The sequence below is a fragment of the Trichosurus vulpecula genome, chromosome 8, assembly GCF_011100635.1.
Source record: "Trichosurus vulpecula isolate mTriVul1 chromosome 8, mTriVul1.pri, whole genome shotgun sequence".
NCBI classification, from domain to species: domain Eukaryota; kingdom Metazoa; phylum Chordata; class Mammalia; order Diprotodontia; family Phalangeridae; genus Trichosurus; species Trichosurus vulpecula.
This window is the reverse complement of record NC_050580.1, coordinates 114647620-114664450: the sequence shown is the minus strand read 5'-3', so window position 1 is coordinate 114664450 and position 16831 is coordinate 114647620. Positions and strand designations below refer to the sequence as shown.

The 16831-nt window shown below is 45.4% G+C and overlaps 1 protein-coding gene across 2 annotated transcripts in view; it reads right to left on the bottom strand.

Moving 5' to 3' along the window:
* The window catches only part of ALPK3 (alpha kinase 3), a 45361-nt gene extending 30412 nt beyond the window's left edge, over positions 1-14949 (bottom strand). Inside the window, exons 1-3 of one of the 2 annotated variants that reach the window (XM_036737024.1) lie at positions 14663-14949; positions 6303-6341; positions 859-980 (exon numbers count right to left, since the gene is read on the bottom strand). In XM_036737024.1, coding sequence (XP_036592919.1) covers positions 859-980; positions 6303-6341; positions 14663-14805 — 304 coding nt within the window. In that variant the 5' untranslated portion in view covers positions 14806-14949. The remainder of the gene's footprint in view (positions 1-858; positions 981-6302; positions 6342-14662) is intronic. The other variant, XM_036737025.1, reaches the window with a different exon arrangement.
* Between the last annotated feature and the right edge of the window lie 1882 nt (positions 14950-16831).

Here is a 16831-nt window from a genome sequence, read left to right as displayed (position 1 = left end):
CAGAAATGAACTGGATTTAAATCGGGTCTCCAATGTGATTTGGTGTGGCGTGTCACAACCTTCCTGAGACTCAGTTTCCTCAGCTATAAAATGGGGATTAAAATAGCTGTGCTATTTGTCTCAAGGGGTTGATGGGAGGATCAAATGAGACGATGCAGGTAGGGCGCTTTGAGAACCTTAAAGTGCTACATAAATATAAATTGTGCAAATGTTATCCTTCTTAAGATCAAGGACATACTAAGCTTCAGTTGCCTGATTTGGAAAGCGAATGGTGCGGACGAGGTGGTCATTCCAAGGTCCCTTCCAGTTCTACCATCCTACGAATGAGGGAAGCAGTGTGGAATGGAAAGAAGGGCACTGGCTGGTGGAGTCTAAACTGTGGCTACGTGTGCCGCTTATTAGCGATGCCTCTTGCCTTTCTGAGGTTCTGTAAATGGATAATCTGTAAAGTGGATAGCATAATACCTGCCCTGACTCAAATGTGAAGTATGTGGGGGGAAAGTATGTGAAAAGTCTCCACCTCCAAAAATTGCCATATGAATGTAAGCTGTCATTGTTATTATGGTTCTCCTACCCTCTCCTGCTTGAGGACAGGTTTGCAAAGAAGGTGGGACTACTGGGGTCCTGAGCCCTAAAGGGAGAAAAGGAAGGTACACCATGGAGGGGAAAAAAAGGCAAAAAAAAATGGGGGAAGCTGGAGTCACCGGTGAAAGCAGACTTCATCCTTTTGGCAAGCATGGGCCGAGTAAGCTGACATAAGCATCTACTTGTCACCTGTCACCAAAGGTCACACCAACCTTCATCTCTAACCTAAGTCTCTGGTGATCGGCGCCAGATGCTCCCAAAAAGCATCCTTACCTGTGACAATGCAAGTGAACCTGGCATCACAGTCCGCAGACACAGCCCTGGACTTGAGGGTGGTCTCAAACAGAGGCTGCGTCTCCTCGGTCAGCTGGGCAATGATGGAGCAGAAGGTGCTCCTGGGAAGGCAAAGAAGTCGTGAGAGCAGCTCCTCCCTCCTCTCCCCAGAGAACACGTCACTCCCTGCCTATGAGCTGGAATATAGAAAAAGCTCCTACAGATTCAATCTCTGCTCCTGTGACATTCCTCCCAAATAACACCCTGCAGGCCACTAGCCCTCTGGGAGCATAGGATGCCCTGGAAGCTGACTCAGCTCCTGGTTGGCCATCAGACGCTTTCTGAGTGGTTATTCTGTACACCACAAACATCTGGCAGATAACCAGGAGGTCTAAGATTTCAATATAAAATCTGGCACTATTGGGGCTGGCCTCAGACCCCTCTACCCACCCCCCCACTGGTGGTCTTCACGTCAACCTCTTGGTACAGCCTCCAGAGAAGAGGATGGTCCAGGAAGCTCATGCAGAGGAGAGGACAAGACACATACAGAAATATTGGACAGCCCTCAGAGGAGGCCTGAGAGAAGGAGAGGTGGAACTTCCCCTTCCCTTCCAATGCTCCATCTCTGGGCCTTTAAAGCTTAACCACCAGTCCACAAGAAGTGTAGATACAGTGGTCAGGGGGCTCACATTTCCCAAAACAGAGCAATCTCTGGACCTCAAGTCATTATCCCTGGGAGAAAGCCAGGCAAAGCAGCCTCAGGAAGCCCTGGGTTTCCTACTTCACAGACTTCAGGTTCATTTTCTTAACTAAAAGCATCACAGGGATATTTGGCCTTCTATTTAGCCACTGCCTATTATAATCAAAGGGCCTAGATTTTATGAGGCAGTCTTAATTTAAAAAAAAATCCTTCATCAGACCATGAGTCCTAAGTCGGGGTCTGGAAAAGAGGGTCACCATACCTACAAATCATCTTCCAGGAAGGTTGCCTGCTGCCCTTCTTATGACACTGATGCTGCTTACCAGCTCTTAGGCCAGCTCCAGAAGCCCTTGCCTTTGGGGGCAGTAGACACTCAGCTGGAGGAGAGGCCAAATCTGCCAAGCAGCAAGGCTATAGGCCCCCACAATTGGACAGCAAGCAGAATATTCGTTAGTTCCTCTGGAATTACAGCATCCAGAAGAGAGATTTATTTTAATTGCTCTTGAGCCCAGGCAGGGCCACAAAGCTGGGGTGGGAATTCAATTCGGCAAATATTTACCAAGCCAGAGGATATGCAAATCCCTTCCAGAGCTTACAAGTCTATGTAATTGCAGATAATTGATTCCCAGTGAATACTCTGCGGCTCAGTGCCACCCATTGCAAAACATAAACAGGACTCGAAACTCATGGGAGTATTAGGACTGTAAAAATCAAATGTATGTTGGGAGCTGGAAGTTTCCAGTAAAAGAATTCTTCCCCTGTCAAAGATGAGAGATTTGGTTCCCTATGGACAGTTCTGATGTGTCTGTCCAAGTTCACAGGCACTTCACTACACCAAGAGTAACCAAGGGCAGAGATGCCCCTCCTTTCTACACAACTCCACAGACACATTCATGTTTCACAGATCAACAAATAAGTGCGTTCCCACTCGTGAAGCACACACACACCAGTGATGTGATCTGAACACGCTGTGCCTCCCATACCCTCCCCCCATAATTTCTTCGAAGTGCAAGGACCATCATTGGAAGAGCAAAAGTAACAGTCATGTGGGAGATGAGTCACTGAGAGTGGCTTACTCTCGGGGGTGAAATTCTTAGGAAGGGGAAACTGGGGGGCCTGGGGAAATGTCTTCCTGTTCACATGATCACCCTTTCTAGTGCAGATGGAGGGAAGGAGGCCACAAACAAGAACCACATATCCATGTTTTATTGGGAATTTATGAATATTTTCCATTCATTCTCAAGGCCAGTGTAGATTTGGGTTAGATGTCACTAAAAACAAAGGAGGGAGGGACAAAGTTCTGGAAGAATCTCTATGGAAAAATCAAGACTTCTGAGCTCACGGTGAGGTAGGTGCCCTGACTTAGCCCTGTTTTCTCCCCACGTAGGAACCTTTCCCACAGTGATAGCACAAAGTTAATAATAGACAAGGGAGGCTTTCCTGTTCACAGTCCTCCATGCCTCAGATTCGATGAAACTATGCTGGCCCTGTAGCTCCTCAAACTTCTTCCAAATCTTTCTCAATAAGCCTCACTGGCCTCAATAATCTTCTCTTCTTCCTCCAAAGTCACTTAAATATGGAATGTACTCAGGTATGTGTATAAATAGGATTAGGCAGCTTGGGCTTTGTCTGAAACAAATACTGATAGCACCCATAGCCTTTCAGCAACATAGAAACAAGAAATTAGAACCTAGTTAGCAAAAATCATTAGTTCAACCAGGAAGCTAACAGATGGTGCCGGGGTGAGCTTCTCTCTCTACCCACAACCCCACTGCCCTACTCCACCCACCCTAACTCAAATTTGTGCCACTTTTCCTGGGTACAGTTTCTAGTGCTTGCCCCAAGAGCAAAAATTCCTAGTAACAATTCTGGGTGTGATCTATGATGACTCACTATGCCAGAAAATGCTCATTTCCCCAAACTGCCTAACCACCATAACTTGAGGGAAGATCTAACAGGCTGATCCTCTCCTCACTGAAGACACAAGCAGGGTACACTTCTATTGTAAAAAGAGACCTGTGTTGGGCAGTTCCATGACCTCATCAAAAGCCCAACCCTGACACTTATATCCTACATTCCACTATAATCACAATTCAAACCTTAAATATCTTCTCTCCAAGCCTCATCCTAGTCTTCTGAGACCAGAACTGTTCAGTTAAAAGTCTGAGGAAGATTTCTCAGCCATGGATAAGAGGGTTGATAGGGACTGAGGCTTGATTTCCTTTGTGTAGGGAATTTCCACGGGAGGTAAGTCCCCCTACCAATCCAGGCTGGCATCTTCTCTGCAACTTAGACAGCTGGCCAGAGCGCCTAGAGGTTGAGTGACTTACTCAAAATCCCACAGCTAGTATGTGGCAAGGGTAGGATTCAAACCCAGATCCTCCTGGCTTCAAGCCTGTTTCTCTAGTCACTGGTCCAATTTCCCTCTTCAAGTTTGGTTGAACATAAAGAGAGAAAAAAACAGTCATGAAGACTTCAGGATTTCAAAGTTAATCAAGAGATAGCACGGCACCATGGACAGAGTAGACTGCAAGGTCAGGAGAGAGACCTTAGTTCAAGGCCCTCTTCTGACATATACCAGCCAGGTGACCCTGGAGGGGTCGTTTAACCTTTCTCAGGGCCCTGAGACGATTCTCTAAGGTTCCAAGTTGCAAAAGAACGGAAGATTTAAATTTGTAGAGGGAGTTTCTATACTCAGAGTTCTCTGGACCAAGAGAAGAAGAGGTCTGAAAAAAATCAAAGTATATTCACAGCACCTTGTAGGGTGGTTTACTGTAGATACTTAATGAATATCTGTCGTTTTGATTGCCTTTGCTCAAAATCTATGGCTCAGTCTTCCAAACCTGGGGTCCAGGACTGAAGGTCAGGTACGGGTTAGGTTTGGAGGAATGAAAAGTTTAAGATGGAAAAATCGGAAGTGAATCAGCTTTGATGACACATGGAGCTCTTCTTGGGATCTGTATTTGTTAATTGGGGCAGGGGCGGAGAAACACCTGAGGCATTTTCTTAGACCAAATATCATCACTCTGCTCCTTCAGGCTACTTCTACTCTGTCTCAAATTTCATTCCCTCGCCTCCAAAACCACCCAGAAACAGATAGAAAGCATACTCATGCTCCATATTAATACTCATAAGCAAACATTTGGAAAGATCCTTAATATACGGTGAGTAACTAGGTAAGGATGACAATTGTCTCCTCATCGGCAGTAAGAACAGTTGGGGAAAATCTTCAAATCAAAAAGAAACGGAATCACACATTTTATGGTGATGTTCCAATTCAGGTCTTTTAAGCTGTTACTTATTTTATATATATATATATATATGTAATTTATTTAAGCTGTTACTATTATCAAGATCACAGATCATGATAATAATAGTAATTAGCATTTATTTAGCATTTTGATTAATTTATTAATTGATTGATTTAATTAATTGATTAATTTATTTTATTAATTTAGCATTTTGAAGTTTGCAAAATACTTTGACAAATACCGTCAATTTTATCCTCAAAACAGCCTTGGGGGCAGCTAGACCACAAAGAGAGTAGAGCACCGGCCCTGGAGTCAGAAGGACCTGAGTTCAAATCCATCCTCAGACACTTGACACACTTACTAGCTGTGTGACCTTGGGCAAGTCACTTAATCCCAATTGCCCTGCCTTCTCCTCTTCAAAAAAACAAACAAAATAAAAATTCTTAAAAAAAAAAAACAGCCTTGGGAGGTAGGTGCTATTACTATCCCCAGTGTACATTTAAGGAAACTGACAGGAGATTAAGTGACTTGCCTAGGACCACACAGCTGTAAAGTATCTGAGGTCAAATTTGAATTCAGGTCTTCCTGAATCCTTGTGCAGAACCCTAGTCCTTTACCACCTTTACCACCTAGGTCAATTGCGAGCTAGGAGAAACTTTGAGGACATTTAGTTTAATCTCCTCCTACTATGGATGAGGAAACTGAGGCCCAGGGAGGTTAAGGAACTTTTAAGTGACAAGGATACAAATGATAAAGCTGGGATTTGAATTCAGGTCTTGCAAAACCACGCACTCACTGTGTCATGGTATATGTTTAGGGTACATATACATATATATATATTTTAAACCCTTCTTTTATTATCTGTCCAAAAAAACTTTCATTCAGTAAAGGGGCTTTGACTAGCTCTTCATAAATCTTCCAGTCTGGGATTGTACCCAAGAGGTGGGAAGAGGACAGGAAAGATTCTCATCTCTGACCATACCAAGTAGCTCAACCAGATCAGAAGGAGAGATCTCAGACTTGGGAGAGAAGACATGAAGCAGAGAGGGAGCATGAAAAGACAGATCTAGGGGAACAAGTAGTTGCTTTCCAGCTATAAAAACCTAGGATGACAGGGAAAATAATTGGATCATTTGGCTGGTGGTCCCCATTCTTTTTCCAAGGTATCTCTAGAAGGAAATCTCCCTTGCCCTTAAAGGACAAATAGACTGCTCCAACCATCTTAAGGACTCATCTGTGGTCAGCTTGATCCTTGGTCCCTCCACCCCTTTTAAGGTAAGTCATGCAAGGGCCAAATCTGGACCCTACAAGAAGAGCCAGGCTCATGTGAGTACCCTCCCCCCACCCTATTTCCTTTCTTTCCCTCCCCAAGCATCCCTCCTTCCCCACCCCATGCAGTTTAGTTAGTGTCCAAGCATTCACCCAGAGGCAACTCCAGTGCATAGGCCCAAGAAAAGGGGTGGTCAGAGAAATTTAATGCAATATGAGTTTACCTTCCAGAGCTGGGGTGAGACAACCGGTTGCTTGATAAGCTAAGCAGAAACAGCAAACAGAACCATTAGGCAGAAAAGCATAGAGAGAAGGTGAAGTCAACAACGGTCGAGAGTATTAATCACCCGCCATCTGGCACTGGACAGGCTTTCTATTAAAAGGGTCCAGCTGTCTTAGTCGGCTTGCTTGAGTTAGCAAGCAGCCCCATTGCCCGACAGCAACATCCCTGAAACCAAGAGCTCGTTAGCAGCAGAATCCAGGAAATGAGGTTAGGCAGGAATCCACTTAGGGGACACCGCTTGAGATAGACATATCCCACTGGATCCAGCATCCCCCCACCCTCCAGAACTGTAAGGGATGTGTGATTAGTTCATGTACATCCTTGATATGTAGAATGGAAACCCCACTCTATCTACCCAAGGTCCCTGCTATGGAAGCGGCACCCAACCAGAGACAGGCCCCCAAGAGAAAGCTTCCATACCATTCCCTAAGAACAAGGGGCAGGCTGGCTTTGAGAACACCCATTATATTAACATGTTAAATGGTTAAAGAGGTGGCACAACACAAACCAGCTGGGAGGGTTGGAGAATAGGAAAAAGTGAAAGCAGTTAATCCAGCAGGAACCTCGAGATGCCCTGCTCCATCAATGTTAACCTTGCACCAGATGGATCCCTTCTCTCCAGTGATTCTGGCTAGCCACCAGAAACTTTCCTTCCCAAAGAAGCCAAAGGAGAATTCAGAAAAGGTGAGAAGTAGAAATAGGCTAGGTCTCTGGGTATCCCAGAGACCTAAGGAAGAATAAAAGCAAATGATCTCAGATCTTCAACTTTATCGAAAGGATCAAGGCTCCCAGGTCAAAGTTCTCTCAGCTACCATTATCTCACCACTTTTGTCCCTGTCCACATCCTTTTGTCTCATCCTCCAATCACATAGGAAGATGTGTGTCTCACTTGTGCCCTGTGTCATAGGATCATAGAGTTAGAACCAGAAAAGATCTTAGAAACCATCTACTCCAACTTCCTCACCTTGCAAATGAGGAAACTACATTCCAGAAAGTCTGAGTGACGTCCAAAAAAATCCTATCCCTCCTCAATTCCTAAGGGACCTTGTTCCCACTCTTGCTTCCTCTCTCTCCAAAGTCTTTCATTTCTCTCCTGAAATACCATCCTTTCTGTCCTAAAACATAAATAGGTCTTCTTTATCTTTTAAAAAAAACTGTTTTTCTTGACCTTGCTGGCTACCATTCTGTTTCTTTCTTTTACATTTGCAAATTTCTCTATGAGCAGTCTAAATTGGCTGCCTCCAATTTGTCAACACTTGCCTCCTGTAAACTTGTCTTCTATACCCACCACCAATAAAACTGTTCTCAAGAAGCTCACAAATGACCTTCTTAATAAACTCAATCACGATTTTTCTCAATCCTCATTCTACTTGAACCTCCTACTGCATTTGATACCATTTGATTATCCGCCCCCCACCTTACCTCGCACTCTCGCGCACTCGCGCACACACACACACACAAGCTTCCTCACTTGGCTTCCCTGATTCTATACTCAGTCCCATTTAACTTATGTTTCTCTCACTTGCTTATCTTTCTCTTCTACCCTCTAACTTACAGGATTCACCAAGGCCCAATCTTTAGCCTTCTAATTTTTTCTACAGCTACTCCCTTTAACAATGACACACACACCTGGAAGGTAATTCCCACATCTCATCTCTTATCCCAAACCTCCCACTCAAGCTCTGGGTCCATGTCTCTAGGATAGTTGTTCCATTTTTGCCATCAATTCAAGTCTAAAACCAAGTTCATCTTTCTTGCAAACATAGATCATCCTATTTAATGTCCCTATGTTGGTTAATTCTCCCATTCAGCCTAAGTTTTGTTGTTATTGTTGTCCAGTCATATCCAAATTTTTGTGACCCCATTTGGGGATTTCTTGGGAAAGATACTGGAGTGGTTTGTTACTTCCTTCTCCAGATGATTTTACAGATGAAGAAACTGAGGCAAACAGGGTGAAGTGATTAGCCCAGGGTCACACGGCGAGCGTCTGAGACCAGATTTGAACTAATGAAGATGAGTCTTCCTGACTCCAGGCCACTCAATCCACTACAACACCTAGCTGCCCCTTCCTAAAGTTTTAGTCGTACAAAAAACCATGAACTCCTTTATGACTCATGCTTCTCCTTCATCATCTACAATCACCTAATCCTACCCAGCCTTTCATCTAAATTTCTTTTTTAGTCATCCTTTTTCTCCACTCCCAATGACTACCACCACTACCAGGCCTTCATCTCTTCCTAACAAGACCTGTGAAGCAGTATCTTTACTGTCTCAAGCTGGTCTGTCCTCCTCCTAACCCAACCAACATAATCAGACTTACTACTATCATCATGTCGTAGCTCTGTTCAGAAAACTTACAGTACCTGTTGTTAACACTGTTTTTTGCCCCTAACCTCCTCTTCCTGGCTCTTGAGGAGTTCTGTGATTTGGTGCCACACTAATCTAACCTTATTTCCCATGACTCTCTAAAATATACTTATGCTCTAGCCAATCAGATCTCTGTACTCCCTCAGGAATTTCTCCTACTGATTTCCTCCTCCGTGTTTATGTCTCTCTTCTTTCTCCTTTCTACTTATTCAGATCCTATACAACCTTCAAGGCCTAGCTCCTTTGTGTCTCCCACAGCATCTAGTGTTGGGCCTACAGGGGGTAATCCATATATATTTCTGTATTGACTGAATGAAAGCAAGATTTACCAGAAAGATGTACCACTCAGACTTAGCTGCAAGCCAGGGACAGAACGTGGAGTCACTCACATGGGTAGTGGCTTCTATTGCCAAAAATAAAAGAGGGAAGGAGGAAGATGTCCCCTTGGTATGAGGAAGCACCTGAGTTGAGAAGGCAGGAAGTAACCAGGGATTGACAACTCACTTCAGGCTTGACTCTTAGCCCTGAGAGTTCAGAAATCCATTCTAAAGAAGCTGTGTGTGCAGAGCGACCTAGGACATGAGGAGTGGGGTCCAGGAGCTCAGGCAATCTCATTGTCCTTAGGCATCTCCATCCTGTCCTGCTTGGTACCTGTTCCCTTTAGCCCACCTCCCAATTCTAAGCAACATCTGCTTCATCCACCTTCATTTTTATCGAAAGTAATAAGATCATAAGACTGGGAAGTGACTCTAGGGATGATCTAGTCAGATTCCCTCATTTTACAGATAAGGAAACCGAGGCCCAGAGCAGTAAATGACCCGCCCCAGATCATACCAATAAGTAGGAAATAGAGCCACAATCCAATCTAAGTTCTCTAACTTCAAATCCAGGTTGTCATTTTTCTCCTGCTACATCACACATAGGGGGCTAGAATGGGTGTGCAGCCTGGGATGGTCTATGTACTCCTAGGGCTATAAGGCTTGGTTTGTATTTCTACCTACATATAGGGCAACCTAATGATGAGCTGTGAAGCCATATATGTCTGTTGGATTAGTGAAATATAATAGCTAACATGTACATAGTGCTTCAATGTTTGCAAAGAGCCGTATATATATTGCATACACCCTTACATATTTGCAAAGACCCTCACTGGGTCCTCACAACAACCCCATGAGGTAAGCGCCATTATTATTATCATTTCACAAATGAGAAAATCACAACTGAGAGAGATCCTGTGACTTGCCCCACAGCTAGTGTCTGAGGCAGAATTCAAACTCAGGTCTTCCTGACTCCAACCCTGTTATTGTGGCCACTGCAACTCTGTGACAGTCCTCTTCGGTTGGTTTTTAGAAATACACCCTAGGGTAGCTGTGTGACTAGAAACCACTATAGCAGAAAGGGGCAGAGTCTGTGCCCTAGTGGAAGCTTCTGGTTCCCTGTGACTCCTGTACCAGGTGCTTGAACCCAGCCTCTGTCTCCTCTGGTTCCCAAAGGCAGCCCATCCCCAGAATAGCCAGCGGGAGTAATTCTTCACTAAGCCCCAAGAGTTCCAAGAATGGCCATAAAGAGAAAAATGCAGTCGGCTGACAGGGAGGACAGGGAACTAGGCCCAAGCCAGCCTGCCAGTAATGGCCCTAGGATTCTCAGCGTTCTTGTAAAGACAATCAACTCAGATGTTCCATTACCTGACAACAGCCGGACCCCTTAGCTAGGACTGGGTACTGCGTCAGCAACTGTCCTCAGATAGACTCTCTTGGGTAAGAGCCTCCCTTCCCTTTTCCCTCATCTCCCTCCCCCACAGGCAAAGGAAAAAGTCTCCCACTACAATCCCTTACCTTGCCCCCGTCCATGCAAACTATAGGTCAAACTCTTCCCCAGGTCAGACCCTTCTCAGAGATGGTTTGGAATGCCTCACCTGAATATCACAGAACCAGACCCTGTGAACTATTTCTTGAGTCAAGTGTTTGGATTATCTAAACTGGGGTCCATGGTACATTTCAGTGGATCCATGAACTTGGATGGGAAAGAAATTACATGTCTATTTTCATCAAATTTTGATTTCCTCTGTAACTCTGGGTATTATCTTTCATGTATTTGAAAACATTAGTCTGAGGAGGGGTACACAGGCTTCACCAGACTGCCAGATGGGCTCCACGACACACAAAAAGGTTAAGAACTACTTTATCTAAAGCCTTCCTCTTCACTGAGCCCTGAAGGTTCCTGATATTTTCCAGACTGAGCCTTGATATTTTCCATGCCTATCACTGCCCCTCAGGACAATTGGAGGTTAAACAGGCAGGAAACAGAGGCTAGGCAGGAGCCCTGGATAAGAGACCTGTGCTAGAAAAGCCTCTTTGAAGAGGTAATGGGCTCAAGGTGCAGAATGAGACATATTTTTGCACATGGCAAATGCAGGAATTTATTTTCCTTGACTGTACATACTGGTTACAAGAGTTTTGTTTTTCTTTTTTTAATGGAGGTAGGAGAGAGAGAGAAGAAATAAAACTTTATTTAAAAAATAGTTAAATATGTTAAAATATTTTTTAAAAGGAAAAGGCTCCTTAGTATTCTGAGTGTCCATACTCCAAGTTTAGGATATGAATATTGACTTTGACAAGTTGTCTTTAACTTACATGAGTTGATGCAAAGTGAAATAATGTAAGAAATCAGCTGTGAATGGCTTAACTATTCCCAGCAATACAGTGATCCAAGACAATTCTGAAGGACTTATGATGAAAAATGCTATCCATCCCCAGAGAAAGAACTGATGGTGCCTGAATACAGATTGAAGCATACTTTTTTTACCTTCTTTATTTTGCTTGAGGTTTCTTTTTTTTGCCTATGTTTTCTTTCACAACATGACTATTATGGAAATGTTTTGCATCACTACACATGTATAACCTATATCGAATTACTTGTCTTCTCAATGGGAAGGAGGGAAGGGAAAGAATTTGGAACTCAAAGTTTAAAAACAAATGATAAAAATTGTTTTTACATGTAACTGAATAAAAAGTTCATTTTTTAAAAAGCTGTCTAAAAACTTTTTTTTTAATTTTAAAAGTTAAAGAGCTTCCTCTCTCTGAATACCAGAGTGAGACTGAACAAACGCCCAGCGGATGGCCACTGTAAATCTCCATAGGACTGTCCCTGTCCTCCTGCTTCCCTCTTCTGTACATTCCAGCTGTTACAAGCCCACTACCTTGTACATGTAGATATTCAATAAATAGTTACTCACTGAACGACTGCTGGTTGTCTCAGATTAACCAGCAGCTACTCCTCTACCTCATAGTCTAGTGCTGCTCTGAATAACCAGACATTGCCTTTTGTAAAACTAACAGAACTAGAGGAAAAAAACAGGGTCACATTACAGGGAAGGGTGTGGGGGAAGGGAGCAGGAAGGCTAGAGATACCAGCTAGGAAGGTGCAAAAAACTGTTCTCCTACTCCCATGAAAAACATTCCCTCCAGTAATTACACTGATACTCCTACTCCTTTCCCTTACCTCCTCTGGTCTCCCTAGTCTGAGTTTGTAAACTGTTCTATATTACATGTGCTGCAGTGTTAGACTTGGAGTCAGGAAGACCCGAGCTCAAATCTTTTCCGAGACACTTGCTGGCTGTGTGACACTGGGTAAGTCACTTAACCTTTCCGAGCCTCAGTTTCCACATCTATAAAATGGCACCCACCACCCAGGATTGTTGTTGTGAGGATCAAATGACAATGTAAAGTGCTGTCCAAATCTTAAAACACTATACAAATGCTAGCTGCTATAGTGTTTGTTGTTGTTGTCATCATCTGCTCCCTTTTCTTACTGGCTCTGACAAAAGCCAGAGCATCCAGTCAGAACCCAGACAGGTCACCAGGACAAGAATGTCAGGCTCTGGGTTTGCAAAAGAGCCAGCTCCACCAGGGTCTGTAATGAGCATCCAAATTTGACTCCAGTTTTTCCTGAAAGCCAGTGGGCAGGAGGGAGCGGGGAGTTTGTCTTGGCAGGCAGGGCTCAGTCATATCTAACTTCGTCCCAAACACCAACTCTCAACGCCGTACTCTGACATGTGACACCATTCGTCAGGTTTTGTACAGAAACTGGTTCCGGTTACATCTGAACTTCTCCAGCGCCAAGGTCAATACTACTGATCCAGTCAAATGGGAAACATAGTGGACTTTTTCTTGAATGTCCCTGTTGCCCAGAACCTGCTTCCCTTGTTCTGTTTTCAGGGGACGATATGTCCCAAAAGAATTTCCTAGTGATGGTGTTGTCTCCTCTACAATCCACCGGGTCTCGTAGGCCTAAAACAGGCCCAATTCCAGAGTCAAAATAGCTAGCCTAATTCCATGCCCAGTCTAATTTCTTTCTGAAAAATCTGCTCCAGAGTTAGGGGAGGGAGGGATCTTTTTAGAAGGGACACATGCCTATATGTCTCTATCATAATGTGTTTGTGTTGCTGTTTCCCTATCTGTAGGTTTCTCCATCTGTATATGCAACTCCTGTGTTTCTTAGACTTTTCTTGGTGCAGCTGCTCCAGCTAAACAGCCAATAATATCCCAAGAATTGAGTTTGCTCAAAAGACTGGGGGATCACAGGGAGAGGGAAGAAGTAAGGCTGGTCAGTAGGACCTCTCTCTCCCCTCCCTTCCACATTAAACAAGACAGATTGTTTCTAACAGAGCAATTAATCCTCGACCCCCAAAAGGGAGCCTCCGTCCTGGCCACTCATTGCCCCATCAGCCAGGGGTTACTCCTATTTAACCCTAAATTTTGCCCCAGCCTCTCAAAGCAGCTCTGGGGGTGTCTCCTGTCTCAGGTAGATTTGTCTTTCCTGGAGAAAGTTTCCAGACAAAACAGGAACAGCATTAGCTGGCTATGGACTGCTGCTTAGCCTGAGCTAAGGTTCCCCTCGAGAAATCATACTAAAAAACCCAAGTCCAGTCCCCAGATATTTGGACGCCCATTCCCCTTCGTTGACGTGCCTCATTCCGTCCCCCAATACAGATGCAGTGTCTCTAGCCCTCTCCCCTTTCCCATGAGTAAAAATTTGCTCTCCAGAAATGACCACTCCTTTAGCCTTAGTGTGAATGGCAGTCAGGGCTGACCTCTCTCCCCCCCAGCTCTGGAAGCTCTGTCTCTGTGGAATGAAGAGCTTTGGTTCTTGGCAAAAGGAATTTAAGGCACCAAGCTCGTTGCTTCCAGCCCCTCCCCTGAAATCATTCTAAAGCAAGCACCCCACCCCACCCCCACCCCCACCCTGTCCCATTCTCCCAGTGAATGGACTTATTTTCACCGAGAACTAAGGATCCATACCAGGATCAAGACGCTTGGGGGGGGGGGGGGAAGGGGGGGCTCAGATTCTTTCTGGGACCCTAAAGGCTGGCTACAGCAGATTCTGGGAGTCGGGTTCTTCTAGAGCCCTCGAGGTCCCTCAAGTCCCTCAACAGAATGGGATTCTTCAGTGTCTTCCTCCTCGCACCCACCTCTCCCTTTCCCTCCCTGATTCCCCTGGGCTGAGATCAGATTGGGGGCCCTTTCTGCCTTCTGACGGGTTACCACAAGCCCCAGCTCTGCACCCCTGGGCGCCAACACCTTACAAGTTTCCATTGCCCAATTCTTTTCCCTCCTCTCTTTCCTTCCCTTTCCCTTTCCCTGGGGGAAGAGGGATGCAGTAGGGTCATCGTCCTCCTCACCGCCCTCACCCTCCCCTCGTAGGCACTCCTTTAGCCCCTGTCCCACCCAGCACCCAAAGGCTCTCTAGGAGCAAACTGTCCCTTCTCCCTCGTCCCCGCCCCGACAAACCCCGCCCTGCCTTCCAGTGACAGTGGATCCCTCCTCGGGCCCGCCTGGGACTGCGAACCGAGGGAACCCCCTCCCGGTTCCCTCTCCTCAGTCCCACCCTCCTCCCTGCCCCCACCACCCTGAGCCCAAAGGCCTCGGCTCGCACCTGATCTCGGGCCTCAAGCTGAGCAGGTAGTTGCGACTGGTCGGGCTGGGGGTCCACACTGGCCCGTCGTCCTCGCCGTCAGCGCCCACCCCACCCCGGAGGCCTGAGCTCCACAAACGGCTCGGTGGCCTGTGGGACCCCATCACGGCTCCCCGACGGCTCTGGTTCTAGCTCTGGCTCCCGACGGCTCCCTCCTCTCTGCGCTGCCCTGCCCTGCCCTGCCCTGCCCCGCCCTGCCCAGTGTCTGCGCCCGCAGCCCCTGTCCAGCCCCTGTCCCTCTCCGGGCCGGCCAAGTGACGCTTTTACCCCTATTTATAGCCCCGTGGGCTCCCGTCACCTGCCGCTGTCCCTCCCCCTCCCGGCCCCAGCCTGGGCCCCGCATAAAAAAGACCCGAGCTGCCCAGAGAAACCTCAGCTTAGAGATCTGGGGGTGCCTCCTCTCTGCCACAAACCCAGGGAGACAGATCCTGGAGTGAGGTACTGGATCACCCCCACACTCTCCCTCCTTTCACTGTCCCTCTCTCTTCACTCCACCCTTCCTCAGCTCATTTCCCTATGCTCACCCTTGCCCCATTCTGTACTAACACCACCACCACCCCCACTCCCCCAGCAAGCCAGGAACAGATATGGACCCTAGGGCTGCGCCCTTTTCTCCACTTGAGATCTCATTCAGACATTGCCTACTGTTTAACCCAGCTGGGCTAATTAGTCTCATATTGTCCTGCCTTGTTACTTAGCTAGTTTATGTCTCCAACTGTGCCAAAAGCTGGAGCAAAGGGTCGGAAGTCTTGTCCAAAGTATCTCTCCTTAAAGCCTAGTTAAGATTTCTTGAAATAAAAGTGGAATGAATGAACCTAGCCATCTACCCAATTAGCCAGAAAAGTAGCTGTTACCTCCCAGAAATCCACTTCATCCAGCCAGCCAGTCAGGCAACATTTATTGAATATATATTATATACACAACTACCAGCGTGGGAGGTGGAGAGAAACAAATACAAGATACAAAGTTCTCAAGAAGCTCACAATCCAGATATGAAAAGTAAGTCAAGTTTCTATAATGCTAGGAGGTTTGCGAAATCACTTTTTTCACAGCAATCCTGTAAGATAGGTAGTATATTATGATCCCCATTTTACAGACAAGGCGACTGAGGCTCCCAGAGGTTAAGTGGTTTGCTTATGGCCACACAGCTACTTAAAGTGTCTAGGCAGCATTTGAACCCAGGTCCCCTACACTTAACAGCTAATGCTCTTGCTGCTACCCAGGCTTCCTTTCAGAAGGAAAGAAAGATGAGCATACAAATAAATATAATACAGAACAGTGTCATATCAATGGTACAAATAAAAATGTAGAAATTCAGAGGGAAAAGAGATGATTTCTGGCTGGGGGAATCAGGGAAGACTTGATACAGGAGTTGGCATTTGAGTTGGGCTTTGAAGGATAGGTAAAATTTCTTCAAATAGAAAAGGTGGGGGGGGGGTGAAGACATTTCAGGAGAAGGAATAGATAGAATGAGAAAAGAGAATCAGGAAAGCACAAGGTGGGCTCAAGGAGAAAAATTGGTGTTACAATTTGGCAGGAGTATGGTACTCAAGTCCAGAGTAGTGCAATGAACATTTAGGAAGAGGAGTTGGGGACAGACTGTGGAGAGCCTTTGTCTGCCAGTTGAAATAGTTTGGACTTCATCCTGTAGGCAAGGGGATGCTGTTGAGGATTTTTGAAAAGGAGCATAGACATATGGGCAAGAAAGTAACTTAAATTCTAGAAACTGTGACCTAAAATTCTGTAGTAGTAAATATTTTGTAATATTATTAGACATTTTAGCGCCTTTTATTACTAAATAAAATAAAAAACTAACCTTTCCCCAAAAAGACTCCAAAACAGTGCTTTAGGAAGATTAATCTGGTGATGGGTTTGTAGGACAGATTAGAATAGGAAAAGGCTAGAAGCAAAGGGGACCAGTTAAGAAGCTACTACAATAGTCCAAGAATGAATGAATGAGCATTTATTAAGCATTTACAATGTACAAAGGACTTTTCTAAGCACAAAGAAAACAGTTCTGGCTCTCAAAGAGCTCACAGTTAGAAAAGCCCAGTGGCCCTTAGGGTACTGTGGCAAAATAGATCGTCCTGCATCTTCTTTGGTGTAATTTCCATTGATAAAGTCTTATCT